Source organism: Dermacentor albipictus, chromosome 2 (assembly GCF_038994185.2).
Source record: "Dermacentor albipictus isolate Rhodes 1998 colony chromosome 2, USDA_Dalb.pri_finalv2, whole genome shotgun sequence".
In the NCBI taxonomy this organism is placed as follows: domain Eukaryota; kingdom Metazoa; phylum Arthropoda; class Arachnida; order Ixodida; family Ixodidae; genus Dermacentor; species Dermacentor albipictus.
The window spans coordinates 210657689-210671878 of record NC_091822.1 but is presented as its reverse complement, the minus strand read 5'-3'; the positions used below and the strand labels follow the sequence as shown (position 1 = coordinate 210671878).

Below are 14190 nucleotides of genomic sequence, written 5' to 3'. Positions count from 1 at the left end.
TCTTACGGTAGCATATAGCAAGCTCTGTTGCTGTGATTTTATTAGATTACCATACTGCGTTAAAAAAACTTCCTTTAACGGCGACCGTACATGTGAGCAGTTGCACGCGAAAGTGAGCGCAGCAGCGCCGTTTCTGTCCTATGCGGCTTCCGTCGAAAGCACGCACTGCGCCGCGTAGCATGGCCGCAACTCCATTGCCTTAAATCTGCTAGGAAGTTTCATGTCAACGGAGTTCGCGGGTGCCCGTGTGACAGGGGTACCATGCAGCAGTCGGTCCGTCCTCTTCGTTGTCTGCAATTCTGCATGCGCAAACAAGTGTCTTTACGGCTGAAGCCTACAGCCTATTATAAGCTGTGAAACAGATCAACCAATTAAATTTAGAAAAGGCAATTATATTTACCGTCTCTCTAAGCATTGTCAATGCTTCATTATCGCTACAAAATCATGCAAATCGTGTAATTATTGATCTTTATGCACTCTTGTGCGCTGTTTATGCATGCAATCAACTAGTCATAAAGTGTTGGGTGCCCGGGCACAGAGGCATAGAGGGTAATGTGCTCGCCGACGAAATCGGCACATCCACAGCAACAAAAGACATAGGCACTTCCATAGCAGTCCCCGCCATAGATTGAAACGTTTCATTCAGAAAAAATTCAGAGCCTATTGGCAACGTATGTGCAAGGCCCAAAGCTCTAATAAACATCATCTAATTAAGCTACAGTTAAGCACTTCCCCATGAATAATATCACGAGAAACTGATGTTCCGTTCTGTCGACTACGAATGGGGCCTACATAGAGCACACATAAACTCTTGCTGACTGGTGATCAACCTCCTACATGTAGCAGATGTGATAAAAGACTGACCGTCAGCAACGTTCTTGCGGAGTGTGGGTACTGTACATTATCAGTCCAAAGGTTACGTAGTACGGCCTCTTACTAGAGGCTGCTATTGCATTCGTTACATCTAGTATAGCGCACGTGTCCCCAGGCCCTTGCATTCAAGGGCCCTGTTGAGGCACCAAGGCTATGCCCACCTACACATTTTATTACATGATCCCTGCGTAACAAAACATTTATGGTCATAGCTCACATCGCTGGTCATTGTCATTGTTTTTTTACTAATATATCTTGCGCAAGTTACAGCGAATGACTTTAGGCCTATTTGTAGTCATGCTACACCCACCATTCACAGCAGATTTCCCTATTTCATAAACCATTGTTTGGAAACATATTACCGTGTGTGTGGCGCTCCTTGGACATATCTGGCCCTTGCGCCATAAAACCCCATACATCCTCATTCACAACAGCGTCCTCTTGCGGTGCACTTACACTTTCCGTTACCTGGCCCTGGGATTGAACAGTTCAAGACCCAATTTGAATAGGCAAAAGGTCTAGGCCTCGTGTCTGCAGCGAAATCCTTGCCACCTGCTGTGGCTGGGCCCAGAGACCATGGCTCACGGCAAAAAGAGCGCGTTAAGAGGCCGGGATGCAGACAGACTGTCCCAGACTACGTGCAGTTTGTCATGGACAATAAGTTCCGCAACAAATTTCTGCTGTCACTGCACGAAGCGGGTCAGTACGCGCGTGTTCTTTACACACATTATATCATGCAGTAACCCGCGCAACTTAAGCAAACATTCGGTTTCGTTTTTTTGGGCTTCTCGCAATCCTTGTAAAATAATTAATGGCATAATAGACACAGCTTTGAACAGTCAGAGAGTTCCAACCTCTCCATTTCAATTCAGGCAACCCAATCAAAACTGGTTCAGTGGATCCCGAGCAAACTCATTCCACCGTTTCCATGTATTTGGACATGGGCTCCAATTGAGGTAAGGTTGCATGTTCGTGAAGACTTTTCGGTGTTACGCAAAACCATTTGTGGAAACAAACAGCACATTTCATCGCGCCTTGATATCTGCAGATGAGACTGCAACGAAGCCGCGCTGATACCTGCGCGAATTTTGTGAATAATGGAAACGTACCGGCGGTCCAGTTAGCGTGTAGGTCTTGCCGGCACCTGTCTGGCCGTACGCCATGATCGTGCTGGCAAACCTGCGGTGGAAATCGGTACATTCAGAACTGCTATACTGGAGCCATCGAGACAGTGCTCAATTGATTTGATGCGTGCTTGTGTCCCTCCTACAGGTGAACATGCTCGTTCTAAGTCATCATCATCATCATCCTCGCGAACGCCATTTTACATGTCTTGTTTAAAACCGGCCGGTCGAACACCCACAGTGCGCGCACACACACACACTCGGCGGCACGAGCGCGCTCTTCTTCCAGCGCCGCCGGGTCGGCGGCCCGACGGCCACGGTTGCAGTCCCACCGCTACTCGAGGCGTCGTTGCTCGAACGCTCGCTGCTACTTGGGAGTATACGCACAACGCTCATTTGTGCCTTGTCAACGTGGGAGCAGTGTTGCCAGGTCGGACGAGGCAGCGTAGCCCAAAGCTAGAGTAATTGTAGCCCAAATGTAGCAAAAAACAAAAATAGCAAAAAATGTGTAGCCAAATATAGCCATTTTTATTTGCAGTTTTATTTGCATATGCATTGTCGCATTCGTCTACGGCAATCTCTTTTTGCGCAACCTGTCGTCACAAAATGTCCGTGATGTCCAACCTTGACATGAATAACAATTACACGCTGCTTGCACACAGAACACTTTCTGCTTGACCCAGAATCGCTGCAAAGGTCGAAAAAAAACTGACCGCGGCGCTGCCGAGAAAGCAGCTACATAGTATGCCCACTCCGCAGGGCTGCCGTCGTGAGCGCACAGTTCCCCGCTAGGGACCCTACAGTAAGCGCACACTTAACGAATAAAATTTGTTTAAAGCCTATCACAGTGCTTTATTATATGACAGATAGTACTCAATTATTATTTCTAGTTATATACAATATGATTAACTACTAACTATGTTTTTTAGCTAACATGAAAGCAAAAGAATGTTCAGCATCATGCCCTTATGGTAGCCTATATAGGCAGTCCCATGCATTCCCGGTGCTTATTTTCGAACCACGGTGAAAGCTACAGCTTCTGGCCAGGAAGCGCTCATCTGCCTCGAATATCTCGAAGTATCCATACGTGCAAGATTATTTCTAACGTTCGTGTTGCCAGTTCATATCTGTGATCGCTCTTAGTCACGGAGACCAGGCAACATTCGACCAGGCTACAGCAGCGTTCGACACAGGCAAGCGCAGAGGAGCGCAAAAATTTGGAGGATGTTCCAGCTTCGCCTTTAAGAGTGGAACGCGATATACTTCAAATATCCCTGACTAGTTGTCACGCTTCCCGGCAATCGCAGCTTTCCTGCGGATGCGCGGAGGCGCGGGTGACGGTATTGTTCTAAGGAATCGAGCGGGCCGCTCTAGTAAGAAAAGGGGTGTGTGTTTCAGTTTTCGCGTAACAGAATTATGTTTTCTGGTATACCTAAATTAAACTCCGACGCTATCATGTTAGTTAATTGTGTTTAGGTCGTACTTAACGATTTGTCTGACGTATTTTACTTGGAGCAATTGAATTAGTTCAGTAATGCCTCTGCGCCACGCGGAGGGCCTGCGTGGTTGTGGTTCGGAATAATTTTTTCGAAGCGATGTCCGACGCCGACAACAGATCTTTTGCGACAAGAGGCCCCTAATACTATCGCGTTAAAACTTATTTCGACATGTTTGGAAACAGAAGCTCACCAGCAGCGTTTTTTTTTTAAGTTTTGTTTTCGCAAAGGCACGCCTAAATGCCACCATCATTTTCCACCGTCTTCCACAGACTCCTCCGCGCAGGCGCGCGAGGACAAAGTCGAAGATGAGGGGGCTACGAGAGAGGGCGAGGAGAGCGGAGTTGCAAGTAGGGGTGGGAATGAAGCGGATTTGCTTTCCTGCATGCCTGATGGATGGCGCTAATATCCTAGACTCTAAAAACAGTTGCACCTTTTGGGGTGTATATTTACCTCACGACAATAATCCTCACCTGTCTTTCGCCTTTCCTTTCTGAAAAATGCTGCACTCGCTACGTTCCTGTCGAGAATGCGCTGCCATGCCGTTCGTGATTTGGAAGTATCGGGCTCGCATCATTAAACAAAGGAAATGCGGGCAAGACAGATGACGATTATTGTCGTGAGGCAAATATACAGCCCAAAGGGGGGCGCAACTATTTTAGGAGTGTATACGACGCCTCGATGCTACTACAGTATACTAGAAGGGTGTAATGCTACGCTTCTCCGTGGGAGGCGACGCTGACATCGAGGCACCCTGCTGCCACAGAAGCGGCGGAGTTGCCGAGGCCGGTTTTAACTGCATCTAAGATCAAAACCATCGGCTCAGACAACGGCGCAGAGAGGGGAATGCGGGGGCATTCCGCGCACGCACTCGCGCACAGCTGCGATGCCGGCTCAGCCAGCTAAAACATATATCCTTCCAGATTTTTTTCTGCTCAGTGAGAGCCAGCTCTCGAGCGTGGATTGGTGCGCCACTCATTGCCCATACAAAGCCAAGTCGCAGATCTTCAGCAGTCTAAATATAGCCACATAACCAATTCGCCCAAGTCGATGCAAACATTTTTTTCTGTAGCCCAATTTGGCTATATATAGCCAAACCGTGCAACAATGCGTCACGTCGGAGCGAAAATGACCTCCTCCACCACAGACACGTGGTTTCGGGGCAGCAGGCGCGATTCGCTGCGACAGTATAGCAACGTCACGCACACGTGGCCAATCCACCTTTTGCGACGCCGAAGTGCGCATGCGCAGCGCCGTAGCGGCTCAGGGCCGAAGCGATTTGGAAGGCGCACGCGGCGCATGGCCGGTCTCGACTTTCTCCTCCGAGTGAGTCGAGTCCGGCCGAGGCAGGCGCTGTACTTGTCAGTTGAATGGGGCGCAAGCCGTTTCTCTTAAGAATCTTACAGACCGGCACACATCCGTGTCTGGCCGTTCTACACGAGGCTTACCCCGACGTATATCGCGACGACGCATGCCCGGCCTGCGGGCCGACCTCCACTCTAGCACACATGCTCTGGGAGTGCAGGTCGACATACCCCAAGTTCAGCAAGGAGGAGTGGGAATCGTTTATGCGTAGCCCAATGCATTCTGCCAATGCATCCTGCCAATGCTGAGGATGCCTGCCATGGACTGCCTCACCGTTCCTACTCGTACTGTCCTTAAAGGAACGCAGCACCAATAAACATCTTATCAATTGGTGGAGGTTGCTGGAGTTCCCCCTATCGCTTACATCCTGGAGCTTGGAACCCGACTGCTTCCGCTCATCATGACCGACAACACAAATGTGCCGGTGCCTTCGCCCGAGTCTGTCATCTTCACTGTAGTACCCCGGCAACGTGACCCGAAGGTCTTCAGCGGTACAGATGACAACGAGGTGGAAGCCAACGCGTCCGCGCACATAACAAGTCGGATCACGCCGCGAAGTTGACCTACGTCGTCTTTTATCCGACTGCCATTGCTAAACTCTGGTCCCATAATAAGGAAAGCGACATCCAGGCATGGTCAACTTTCAAGACATCGTCCACTGAAGTGTTTGGTCCGCGTGCTGTCCGCAAACTGCGCGCTGACCAGCACTTGCACGCCCGAGCACAGCAGACTGGCGAAACTTTCACGAGCTACATTGAAGAAGTCCTAGACCTTTGTAAACGTGTGAACGCCGCCATGCCCGAACCAGATAAACTTCAGCACATTTTCAAAGGCATCCATTATGGCACATTCCAAATGCTCCTGGTCAGGAATCCGCGCACCGTTTATGAAGTCGTCGCCTCATGTCATAGCCACGATGAGTTGAAGAAGCAACGCACCTTGAATTAGGCAGCCTCAATCGAACACTAACTCGCTATTGCGTAGTGTTACCGTTCCCGAGCACTATCCACAGCTTCAGCAGATCAAAGACTTCACACGCGAGGAAGTTGCTCGTGCACTTATGAGGGTGTTTGCTTGACGACAGGGGTACAATGAGGACTCGATGGCAACCAAAGGTCAGTGAGACGTCTCCCATTGGATTCTCATAGGAAAACTGCAAATGAAGCTCTGCAGGGTGATATGGGCTTGACAAGTTTTGAAATGACGGAAGCTCAGAGTAAAAATGATTTTCAAAAACGAGTGTGGATATAAAAAATGGCCAGTCTTAGCTTGGTTAAGCCAAGAATGCGTTGCATATTGCACGGCCTTTTTTTTTTATGCAAAGCATTAGCCGCACAACCACGCTCTTCCTTGCTGCGCCGCGCGCGGCCGCGTAGCTACCATACGACGTCATAACAGCTGCAAAGCGGACGCTTAAGCTTCGCCTTCAAGACTGGAACGCGACAGCGTTCCCGTCGACCCGCCAAGGGGTGTAAAAATTAAATTATGGGGTTTTACGTGCCAAAACCACTTCCTGATTATGAGGCACGCCGTAGTGGAGGGCTCCGGAAATTTCGACCGCCTGGGGTTCTTTAACGTGCACCTAAATCTAAGTACACGGGTGTTTTCGCATTTCGCCCCCATCGAAATGCGGCCGCCGTGGCCGGGATTCAATCCCGCGACCTCGCGCTCAGCAGCCCAACACCATAGCCACTGAGCAACCACGGCGGGTCGCCAAGGGGTGTAAGACAATGGGCTACGGCGCAGCGACTACGCGCCCCGCATCGGACGCGGTGAGCGTCGAGCAACGCAGCGTTCGGCGCGGCAACGAAATGTGCGCCTGAGCAAGCGACGCACGCCTGAGCCTTAGAAACAGCTCGTTTCTAAGGCAACACCGCGTTCACTAGAGGCGCTTTTGTACCGCTTTGAAGCATCGAACTCGTGGCTCAGAGGGAGTCTACTTCCGGCCACCGAGCGTGACGGACGTGCGATGACGGGCTCCGTCGGAGCGGCTACAGCGGCCATGCCTGGTCGCGGAAACAGGGCTATTGCATCGGACAACAAATACCAGGTCGTACTGCCTACTTTGCCTACAGGTCGTCTTGTCTTAAACACCGTTTTCCTGCACGGGGACATCAGTGCCCGCCCATACCAGGTGGAAGATTTTCGTGACGCGCTCGCTCCACTTTCGCTCCTGCCGGAAGTTATCGCCTTAGGCGCGTACCGCATGAGTCATGTGTGGGCGGTTACATTCAAGGATGCCGACGCCGCGAAGAAGATTCTCAACATCGGCGAGTTGAAAGTGAAAAATGCGAGATGTCTCGTGATCGACCCTGCAAACCGGGATGTTCGAATGAAGCTGCACTGGCTCCTTCACAGCGTACCAGATGAGGACGTGCGTCTTGCCTTCTCGCCATTTGGGAAGGTGACGGAGATCTCAAGAGAGCTGTGGCGCGCTCACGGCGTGTCTGATAAGGGGCAACTACGCGGATGGTGACCTTGAAGTTGAACGCTGGCGTGAAGCTCGACGACTTGCCGCACCAGGTGAACGTTGCTGGAGAGCTGGCGCTTGTTGTCGTATCGGGCCGGCCACCCCTGTGCCTTCGCTGCCGTGGCACAGGTCATATTCGGCGTGACTGTCAAATTCCACGGTGTGGTTCGTTCCGTCGCTTTGGAGACGACGAGAACCACTGCGCACGGACGTACGCCAGCGTCGCCGGGCCAGTGAGCAGTGATGAGACGTCAGCACTACTCATGGATGAGGCTGACGCGGAGGAGGCATCGAAAGAAGCTAGCGGATCAGCGGTGCAGGAGACCACGTCGGCTGCTCCTAGGGCGCATCAGTTGGACGCGCAACCGAAGGCTCGCGCATCTCCTGCACACACGCCTCTACCTCCGGCGCAGGACGCCGTGGCGGCGTCAGAGAACGCAGCGGAAACGCCTGACGCGTCTTCGGAGAACGCCACCCAACCGGTGAGCCCATGGACTTCTCCCCTGAAGGGTCCAGCCACATGGACGGAAAGCAGTCGCACGATGAGGCCGTGAGCAAGGCGTCGCAACAGGATGAAATAGGCGGTTATGAGCCTCCTTTTAAAGCAGCAGGTATGAGGCGAGCGTCCTGGAAACTGCGGCCGAACATTCCGGCCGAATCACGGCAGGCGGGGAAACCGCCTCCGTAGTTTCGTGCTGCAGATCCCGAAATGGGGTATGGGGGCGTGCGATGTTGTCGTGAGGGTAGACGCCATAAGATAGGGTTTCTTTTCTCTCGATATGGCGATCCACCTTCCTGAAGCACTACGTGTAGCGACTCTGAATGTACGAGGTCTTGGAGCAAGAAGGCGACAGTGTCAACTTAGTCGCCTTCTCTTAGAAAACAATCTACACGTGGTGGCAATCCAAGAAACCAAAATTGATAGCCAGGAAGCGACTGATCGAATGGTGTCCACTTTCCGTCAGCATTATGATGTTTTTGTGTGTCATTCTGTCGGTGCCTCTGGTGGTTGTGCCCTTTTCATCCGCAATAGTGTCGGTGTAACTGTGCAATCGCTCTTTTCGTGCCAAAGTGGACGCCTCTTGGTTGTCGATTTTTTCCAATATGGTCTGAATTTCCGTGTTATTTGTGCTTGCGCTCCAAATGTAGAGGCGGAGAGAAAAGAGTTTTTTGAGCGTTTTCAGATGTATCTCGATTGTAAAAAAAGTACTAGTTTTGTTGGGGGACTTAAATTCTGTTTCTCGTTCGGTAGACCGTGTAAAAGGTTTGCCAGTGCGAGATAAGAGTTCGGAGGTTTTGAATGTTGTAGTTCACGACCACAACTTAGAAGATATCGGAAGTGTTGTCACAAATGGTGCGCGTCCACAATTCACACATTTTCAAGGCGATAGCCATGCACGATTGGACAGGCTGTATGTGTCGCTTGAACTTGTGCCACTATGCACATCGTACGAAGTTAAGCCAGTGTCTTTCAGTGACCATTGTCTAGTTATTGCAACCTTTGGTAAAAAAGAAAACAAAAAGTACTTCAAGTGGGAACTTTGGAAACTTAATGCGAAATTGATGGAGGATCAGGTTTCCGTTAGGGATGTAGATGAGAAGCTAAAGAAGCTACTCGCAGTGCAATCTTTAAGTATTGGTGTAGAGTGGGAGGAGTTTAAGCAATTAGTAAAAATGAAAGCCATTGAAAGAAGTAGCACATTGCGTTATGAAGACAAACGAAACGAAACACTGCTTCGTGAGCAACTTGAATTTCTTACGGGTATAGAATGCTCCCAACCAGGTACTTACACCAACGAATTAAGAAACATAAAAATTCAGTTAGAGAGAATCGATGCGGAAAGGTACAGAGCGGCGGTTATACGTGCACGGGCCGAGAAGCTGTGGGCCGGTGAAACGCCCACAAAACGTGCGTTATCGGACGAAAAACAATACGCTTGCAATAAGGAAATACGGCAAATAAGAAACGGTAATGACGTTTCGGAGGACCGCAATGTAATCAAACGCGTCGTCACTGATCATTTCAAAGAATTGTTCGGTCAACCGCGCACCATTATAGGGGGCTTTGAAGCGGAATTTCTGTCGTTACTGCCAAAGCTGGAAGAAGAAGAAAGAACGCGTTTGGAACAGCCAATTTCTATGAAAGAAATAGAGGATGCAATAGATACACTACCTGTCGGCAAGGCACCCGGCCCTGATGGCCTAGGTGTAGCATTTTATAAAACATTCAAAACAATTATAGCCCAGATTCTACTCAAAGTTATCGCCGAATCGTATCAGCAAAAACATATACCACTGTCCTTCACAACTTCGCACATCGTTCTCATCCCAAAAACTGAGGCACCTGAAAAACGTCAGTTGGTGGGGTCTTATCGCCCGATAAGCCTTACCAACGTCGACTACAAGATATTTATGAAGGTATTGGCCAAACGATTGCAGGGTGTGATAACGAGGCTGGTTGGCACGCATCAGACCTGTGGTATAAAGGGTAGAAGCATCGCCACGAACATACACGTAGCTCGAAGTGTGCTAGAATGTTGCGATGTATTTGGCGATCGAGTGGCAATGATGCAACTAGATCTCGCTAAAGCCTTCGACCGTGTTTCCCACGATGTTCTCTTCGCCATATTAGAGCATTGCAACGTGGGAAGCGTAATAACAGACGCTGTCAGGATGGCGTATGCTAACTGCTCAACTCGGGTGATTGTAAACGGGGACCTGACAGACAGCGTGCAAGTGCTGTCTTCTGTCAGGCAGGGATGTCCGCTGTCGCCCCTGCTATTCGCGGCTTACCTTGAGCCTTTGTGCAAGGCCATCCTAAACAATGAACGGATAACTGGCTTCAGCTTACAGTCCACACAGGTGAAAATATTGGCGTATGCCGATGACGTCGCCATATTCTGTTCAAATAGAAATAGTATTCGTACCCGCCGTGGTTGCTCAGTGGCTATGGTGTTGGGCTGCTGAGCACGAGGTCGCGGGATCGAATCCCGGCCACGGCGGCCGCATTTCGATGGGGGCGAAATGCGAAAACACCCGTGTGCTTAGATTTAGGTGCACGTTAAAGAACCCCAGGCGGTCCAAATTTCCGGAGTCCTCCACTACGGCGTGCCTCATAATCAGAAAGTGGTTTTGGCACGTAAAACTCCAAATATTATTATTAAATAGTATTCGTGACGCCGTGGCGGTAGTTGAATCCTTCTGCAAGGGCACCGGGGCGCAAATAAACTGGGAGAAGAGTTATGGGCTTTGGCATGGTGAATGGGAAGAAACGCCAGACTGCTTCGCTCGACTTCGGTGGTCAACCACTGCAACAACCTACCTAGGCGTGCCTATCGACTCTTATCGCGACCCGGAGCCGTACTGGAATGAACAAGTGGCGAGAGCAAAGGAAAAGACTAACGCGTGGCAGGGGCGACAGCTGTCAATGTTCTCGGGCGCCACGGTCTGTAACCTATTTCTTGCATCCAAGATATGGTATGTCATGAATGTGCTGTGTGCTTCGCGGATCAACATCCAAAAAATTCACCGTATCTTCGCCGTTTTCATATGGGCATCGACTTGGGAAAGGTCCAGCCGCACAAACTTTTTCTTGCCAGTAAAGAAAGGGGGCCTTGGGTTGGCACATTTATTTGTGCGACAAATTGTGTCGCGCTTTATGTACCTTCGCGATCAAAATGATGTGTTCCTTCGCACAGTCATGCAAGTGCTTTTATGTCGTCACCTTCCAGGATTTGTTGTATGCTCGTGTGAAGCAATGCATGGTTCCGTTAAAGGTTACCTGCGAGAAGTCGTGCTTGCGTACAGAATGTTGCATGTGCGGTTTTCTGTGCAGTATCTCGCCAATATTACTAGGAAAAAACTGTATAAGGACCTAATTGACACTATGCTCCCTGTACCGATTTACCGTATGTCAAACCGTGGAGGCCCAGGAGACTTCCTCAAAAGGGTTAAAAGAATGCCAGTACACCCTTCGGTAAAAACCTTTTTCTTTAAACTACACACTAACACATTATCAGTTAAAATATGGATGCATAACAGGGGTATTTTTGTCCCATGGTCCATTAACTGCTTCTTATGCAAGAAACCTGAAACGATAGAGCATGCGTTTTTAGATTGCTGGGATCCCATCTTTTCCTGGGATGTGCTACAAATGACTTTAAAAAAAGAGTTACCTTTAGATCCACATGGAATAAGATTCTTACCGGTAGAAACGGAGGCTTTTCCGTATGACGCTATAATGCTCCTGGGCCTCCACAGTTTGTGGAAAGCTGGAGCGCAGTTCAACAATGCTGATGTCAATTCGCGACCTACACGTGATCACTTCATTGAATCTGTAGTACGGTTCAGGGATGTCCATCGGGCACCCTGAACAACCAACATGGATTGACATGCTAGATAAACTTTATAGGGGTATTACTCAGGCTCGCGCGTGCGCACCTGACCCTTCTCTGGATCGCACAGCGCCGGCGGAGCGGCAGTCGCTCCCTAGCACTTTCGCAGCAGCCCTAGCAGTCAGAGCTGTGACCCCTAACCCGCGGTTCGCAGTGAGTTGCGACCACGGCGGGTTCAGGCCAGGGGGGACAGGGTGAGTCTCGACCTAAGGTGTTTATTCACCTTAGAGTACAAAGATTCCAACAGACAACAACAGCCACAACACACACAAATACAACACAAAACACAACCACAGCGGCGGAGCATTCCGCACGTCTGGGGTGAAACAAACCGCACAATGTGGGAACCACAAAAGAGGCTGATAAGAGTTCAGCTCACCCAAAAGTGTATCCGCGCTCGGGCCCTGGGGCGGTGAGTCGCACGCAAAGGCCGGGCGCAACAGGGGACGGCGTGCGGCGGTCTCAGCGGCTGATTTGAGATGCGGCCTTTCGCAAGCTCTTCCACCGTGAGACAACCGTGCATCGGGGGAATAGCACTTCTCCCCGAGCGGCGGAGAGGAGTCTCCCCGATTCCAAGAAAGGGAAAGGAGGGAACGGGGTGCCTTGGCTGCGGCGTCGCGGCCAGGCGCGAAGAGCAGCGGGAGCGGCGAAGGTGCCCTCTCCCCAGCTACCCTCCGCGGGCGAGCACGTGATTATCGCGTGATAACCGCGTGGCCGCTCCGGAGATATTGGGACGCGCGTGCGATCCCCACAACTTGCAGCATTGAAAAAATTTTGATATGTCGTGCCAGCAAAATCCTTGTTGACCTGTTTTTTTTCCTTTTTCTGCATTGTTTGTGGATGTCAAAGCCGGCAATAAAGAAAAAAAATCTCGTGGCTCAGTGGTAACGTCTGTCTCACACTCCGGAGACCCTGGTTCGATTCCCACCCAGCCCATCATTGGTGAGGGCGAGGTATGGATGGATGGATCTTATGAGCGTCCCCTTTGGAACGGGGCGGTGGGTTGCGCCACCAAGCTCTTGCTACTATACTGCCTAATCTACCTAGGTTAAACAATGAAAAAAAAACACTATGAACTACCACGCCCAAATTTTCTGATCCCCTATTGCGAACTGTGCTTTTGTACGTCTCCGTCTTTTGTCGTTTCCCTACTTCCACCAATCCTCCAGTCGCCTCTTACTAATGTCTACTGCGGACATGTTTGCTTTACTACTGCTCCCTCTGAACCCAAGGGCTTCAAGGAGGCCAGTGGTGCCTAAATCGACCGCTGGGTAGACGTCTTCACATTCTAATAAAACATGCTCCGTAGTTTCCCTAGCTTTACCACAGCAAGCACATGCTTCTTCTTCCTTCTTATATCTCGCTTTATAGGTGCGTGTTCTGAGGCATCCTGATTTCGCTTCGAAAAGTAATGAGCTTCCCTTTGAGTTATCATAAATGGTTTCTTTCCTGATTTCGTTTTTTCCTCTTAAGTAGTTACTCATGGCAGGTTTCTTTTCCATTGCCGCCACCCATGAGATTAATTCAGCTTCTCTGACTTTCTGCTTGACCTTTGTTGTTGGGTTGTCCACCCTACAGGCCGCATACTTGCTGGTAAGCTTCCTAGTTCTTTTCCTCCACTGTGAATCAATGTTTTTCCTGTACAGGTACCTGAACACTCTCCCAGCCCATTTACTTTCTTCCATATTCCTCAGCCGTTCTTCATACTCAATTTTACTGCAAGCTTCCCTCACTTCAAAACTAGTCCAGCCCATATCACACTGCACAGCTTCATTTGTAGTCTTCCCGTGAGCGCCCAATGCGAGGCGACCCACTGACCTTTGGTTCCCGTCGAGTCCCGATTGTACCCCTGATTTATAGCAAACAACCGCATCTCCAAAAGTAAGTCCTAGAACCATTACACCTTTCCACATAGCTCGGAGGACCTCGTCCCTATTGTATCACGCGCCGGCGCAGCGCCCCTAGCGCGAGGAGCGGGAGTCAGGCGGTGGCTGCGGCCGCGCGCGACCCCGCGAGTTGGGGCCCAGCTTTTCCTCCGGCTGTCGTGACGTCAAGTCAGGTGGTTGCGCTCAAGGTCAATGGTGGCTGCCCGGCCGCGCCCAAGGGCTGAACTGAGCGATTGCGATATGCTACGCATAAAATTGGCAGTGGCTTAGCTCGGCTATGCCAGGATACACGTAGCGAAAGCTAAGACATAGCATGATTAGCCTTGGTTAATCTAGATTGCAAGCCTAGGTTAGCCTGGTTGTCTAGCTCTGTTGCGGCGTTTAGCCAGTCGTTCGGCGCGCTCTTCGTCTGTTTGCTGGGCGATTCGTTTTCTCTTCATCTCGTTCCAATGTCAATTCCAGGCCTCCTCCTGCTTATCAGAATTGTCGCCGTCCATACTGCCGCCTCAAATGTGGTTGCGGCGCACGCGAGCTTTCCTTTTCAATCCTCCGACATGTTATCAGGCATGCGACACAGCTGGC

At 50.4% G+C, this 14190-nt stretch overlaps 1 protein-coding gene across 10 annotated transcripts in view; it reads right to left on the bottom strand.

Moving 5' to 3' along the window:
• Positions 1–14190, bottom strand: part of LOC135896749 (kinesin-like protein KIF12) — a 535077-nt gene that overhangs the window by 350106 nt on the left and 170781 nt on the right. For all 10 annotated transcript variants that reach the window (XM_065425246.1, XM_065425247.2, XM_065425245.1 and 7 more), the window contains exon 5: positions 1983–2052. In XM_065425246.1, the coding sequence (XP_065281318.1) occupies positions 1983–2052 (70 nt within the window). The remainder of the gene's footprint in view (positions 1–1982; positions 2053–14190) is intronic.